This window comes from Sardina pilchardus, chromosome 20 (genome assembly GCF_963854185.1).
Source record: "Sardina pilchardus chromosome 20, fSarPil1.1, whole genome shotgun sequence".
Taxonomy (NCBI): domain Eukaryota; kingdom Metazoa; phylum Chordata; class Actinopteri; order Clupeiformes; family Clupeidae; genus Sardina; species Sardina pilchardus.
This window is the reverse complement of record NC_085013.1, coordinates 23,816,599-23,821,336: the sequence shown is the minus strand read 5'-3', so window position 1 is coordinate 23,821,336 and position 4,738 is coordinate 23,816,599. Positions and strand designations below refer to the sequence as shown.

General features: G+C 42.1%; 1 protein-coding gene across 2 annotated transcripts in view; it reads left to right on the top strand.

Moving 5' to 3' along the window:
- Positions 1-2,563, top strand: part of ston2 (stonin 2) — a 32,239-nt gene extending 29,676 nt beyond the window's left edge. For both annotated transcript variants that reach the window (XM_062522950.1, XM_062522951.1), the window contains one exon: positions 613-2,563. In XM_062522950.1, coding sequence (XP_062378934.1) covers positions 613-696 — 84 coding nt within the window. In that variant the 3' untranslated portion in view covers positions 697-2,563. The remainder of the gene's footprint in view (positions 1-612) is intronic.
- Positions 2,564-4,738: the final 2,175 nt, after the last annotated feature.

Sequence of the window (4,738 nt, the reverse complement as noted above, 5' to 3'; positions counted from 1 at the left end):
ACACGCCCCCTCCCTTGCTTTTCCCGGAGCTCGCATTTCGGTCTGCCCAGACCACATAGAACCCCTCCAAGTCGATGACAGACTCAGGGTCTGTCTCGTTAAGCCAGGTTTCCGACAGACAGATCAGACAAGACTGACGATAATCCGACAGATATTGCACACTTGCCCGGAGTTCGTCATTCTCTCCTGATTTTGATGAGATATCTAAGATGGCAGATTTTATTCCCTTAATAATCAATTTGACTAATAAAATCAGTCAGCCATTCAGTCTATTTAGCCATGAACCGTATGATTGTTCGGTTGAGTTACTTTAATTATATGAATCTGTGGATGGAATGATATTGGACGTAACCAGGTGATAAAAGAATCGCCAGGTGCTCTGTCGAACTGGGCTACTTGTCGAGTTACAGTACGCTACCACGCAAGCGCCGTGGAAAAGAAAACTCACAATACACTCTTAGAAGTACACTTACTATAATTTTGCGCTACCTCAACACACAATGTTTCATATTTCATAGGCCAACTGAAATTTCTAAGTGTAAAATAATAAAAAAAAATATATATTGAATTACATCACAGTATATTATATCCTTTCTAATTGCTGTCCTCCAGGTTGCCATTGAGCAGAAGGGGGAGGGTCAGTCGGAGAGCCCCGCCCCCGAGGGTGACCGGCCTGGACAGTGTGCCCATCAGTGAGGGCGCGAGGGACGACTCGTCGACGTCGTCACGCGTCCGCCCCGCACTCCTCACGGACTCGTTCGCAAGATGCACTTTTGAAGACACAGGGATGTGGCGTGACCCGGGACCGGGACGAACTGCTCCGATACGAACTGGAGATCCACACACAGGGCTAGGGCCCAGGGAGGGGGCATGTACTGTAAGCAGGGACTGAGAGGTGAACCTGGCCTGCTCGATCAACAACATGGACGCTCAAGCTTGGACACCACTCTCCAGTATCTGAGCAGCTCTGAATGGTTAACACAGGTCTTTTCTTCCCTTATGTCTTGTTTTGAGTTTTTTTTTCTTCTCTTTATATAACCCAAATGATTAGGTGAGTCTGTGGGTGAATTCGTTGGTTATGCATGAGTCTGTTTGGGTCCCTCCCTGTCCAACAGGTTTGAACATTGGAGTGATGAAATAGAGAGTTAGTCAGTAGAGAACTCTGTATTTTGACCCGCATTTTCAGCCCACTGTAATGTATTTATAAGGTTGCCGTTTGGAGAACTCAAACATTCAAGTATCAAGTGTGGGTGAAAAAGTGCTCTTACTTTTAAATTTGGGGACAGCTAGCATGGAAACAGTGATAAATATATGTTACTGTAAATAAGTATGTTTTCTTTCAGTCTTATTCGGTCTCTGGTGTTGGTTATATCTTCTTCAAAAACGACATTACTTTTAAGCACCTTGTTTACCCATAGTTTGCATTCTGGGTATTTATTGCTAAAACAGTGCTACAGTAATCCTGGTAAAGGAGTACAAAATAGTTGGGTTTCACTTGAATTTCAATTTTGGGAAAGCCTTAATATTTTAGTGTACATAATTCTAAATTTTAACTTCTTTTACAACATTTTTTTTTGTGATTTGTTTTTTTAATTGAAAGAAATCTGAAAACACTGAAATGTCACTAACTGACATGCCTATTGAATGAACACATTTAGGTGGCTACATACTTATAAACAAGTGAAGCAAAAACAACATTTACAAACATTACAAAAAGGCTGCTCAAATTTCTGTCATCTCGTTGTTTTTGGATATAATACACCTTGAATTGACCATGTTAGAGAGCCCCGAGTGAAAAGTGATTTCGAGAACATGAAATGTAGGATGGGTAAACCCTGCCTGATCTGCCGGCGATTTGGATTTGGCCCCCGGCAGCTCAGGCTGGAAACCAGCACATCTATCTCTTCTGCTTCCTTGTCCACATCTGCTGGGTCCAATCACGAACTGGCTTATCCACAAGGTGTATCCAGATCGTTAGTCTGATTGGTTGAAGGACTATCTAAGTGTACAGCGCCATTTGAACTATGCCCAACTATACAGTAGAAATAAAGCGCAGACTCCCCAGACTAATGTTCAATCTTTGATCAAAGATTGAGCTTAGTATGGTGATAGCCAGACCATATGAAAAGGGTATTTCTGCTCGTACGCAGATGATGTTGCTACATTTCCTGTTTCACGGGGCATTTGTAAAACTACTGAATGCTGTTTGTCCTAATGAATGTGCATTTCTACTACTAACAGAAGAAACTGAGTTGCACTGGATTTTCCAAGAAAAAAAAGTGTGCAAAAAGTGTCTGTACATGTCTGACACAACCCTACCATTTGTATGTGTTTTTAGATCTAAAAGTAATTTATGAAACAAATGTTACCCTTGTATGAATGTCATTGTCATTGTGTCATAAAAGCCTATTTGTAGCCTATAGGTAGATTTTCTCTCCTGTCAATGACGTGTACATACAGAAAATCAGATTCCAGTAAACTAGCATGAACTAACTGACTCATGGTCCATAATTATCAGAACCACATGTTTTAATAATAAATACAATGTCTTTAGCCAAGCATCCACTTGCGTTGTGTCGTATTTTAAGCTTCTACCTGCACATAACAAATAAGCCTAGATGAATTGAATATACTGTATGAAGTGGAATACAGTACATTTATACATGTTTTGTTTGGAATGGAATTAACATAGAAATAACAACCGAATGCGAGGGAGCAACTGTTTTGATGTGATGTCAAAAACATCTCTGATGTGAGCTCTGTGTTGTCCTGATATCCACTGAAGTTAGTAAACAAAGCCACTAGCACTCTCTTGTAGTACCACATTGTACCACATGTGGCCGCTGTTTAAAGCAGATGATTCTGATATTATTGACATGTAAATGTCATTGTCAATTGCAGGTCATTTAAAGAAGCATGACCCACCTGGTCAGTATATGTGCTTAGCCCCTTCTGTTCCAGTGTCTCTTGACCCTTGCTACTGCCTGCAGCTGGTCAAGAGGCTGGGTGTCCTTAGAGATGAAATTGGCTGCAAAGGGGGTGCTGTGATGGTGCAGCTGACTACAGCATCCATACATTCTGGACAACGTGCCAGTTCGGACTGATGGTGCGTTCATGTGGCTGGGAAATGGGAAGGTTCCCACTTCCGAATCGAGAGCATTCACTATGTTGAATGATGCCAAAACATTCTCCTGGGAGCTTTCCCAAAGCCCCACTTCAAACTGGGAAGTTCCCAGTTCAGGTGTGACTTGCAGCCCCTAGACTGTAGAATTCTCCTACTTTCCAATTGCTCATGAATGCACCATAAAACAACATTTCCCACTTGTTTCCTATCACTCTCCCACTTGTTTTCTGTCACTCTTTTCACTTTCCTATCCGACTAAAGGCGTATTCTCCCCCCCTCCCAACTCCACCCGAAAATGTATATATAGAAAAAAGAAACTGGATCCACAAATGGATGACCACTCCCGTGAACACAAGTCAAAACTCACCGGCTGACAGAGAAACTGAGCACCCATACCTAATCTCTGGTACTTCACCAAATACATGCTGTTGCAACAAACATCCTCACAACAGGCCAAGTTTAAAACGGCATAAATCTTGGGAGTGAGATGCATGTCAAGAGCACAACCCCAAGTGAATGACCAGATGGTTTGCATTTAGCATGTTTCAAATGTTGGCTCTTGAATCTCTTCGGTTGTTAGAGAGTCCACATCCCAAGTTAGCGCTATTGTGAATACAATGCATATCATGTCCTTGTCTCCTTTTATCTGTGGCCTTTTCTAGACCTGTTGGGCCTCTCTCAACATCCCTCCTCGATCCTCGATCCTCTCCAGACTCGTTCCCACTGATCTATAACTACAGTAGCACAGGATGGACTATCCTATTGTTGCCGCCCCATCATTCTTGATCTAGATCAGTGAGGACGAGGACTGAGGAAGGAAGGGAGGATGTATAAAAGACGAATGAGAGGCGCCCATAATGTCCAGTGCTAATGGCCATGGAGAGGTAGGAAGTCATGGATGGATGCATAGGCCTCCCATTCTGGGATTCTTCCTATGGTCTCAAAGGATTGCCTGTCTCTCTCATACATTTCATTGCAATAGTGTGTATAAAACGTTTATGCTTCACTAATATACAGTGTGTATCTAGTTATTTATAGTCAAGACATTGACAAGGTTGGAAATATTTTTTATTTGGAATAATAATTTTGTCCTTCAAACTTTGCAGCAATTACAGTTCTTGCAGACCGTTGGCATTCTAGCTGTCAATTTGTTGAGATAATCTTAAGAAATGTATATATATATATTATATATTATTAATACCCCCTGACTGCTTCTTCCCTAAATAGTTCTTGTGTAGTTTGGCGGTGTGATTGGGTCATTGTCCCGTCGTAGGAGGAAATTGGCTCCAATCAAGCACTGTGCACAGGGTATGGCATTGCAATGCCTTCTCGTCATTAATGTTAATCTTTTTGGCCTCTGTGTCTAGTTACAGCCTCTGTCTGTTCTTGGTCTTGGATTTTGTGAATACTTTTCTGAATAAATGCGACTTATAGTCAGGTGCGGCTTTTTCCTCTTCATGAGGTATTTTTTGACTGGTGCGACTCCGGTGTGACTTATACTCCGGAAAATACGGTACCTTGTACAAATCACCTACTTCACCAGCACCAAAGCAGCCCTATCACACCATCACATCACCTCCACCATGTTTGACAGATGACGTCAGGTACTCCCGC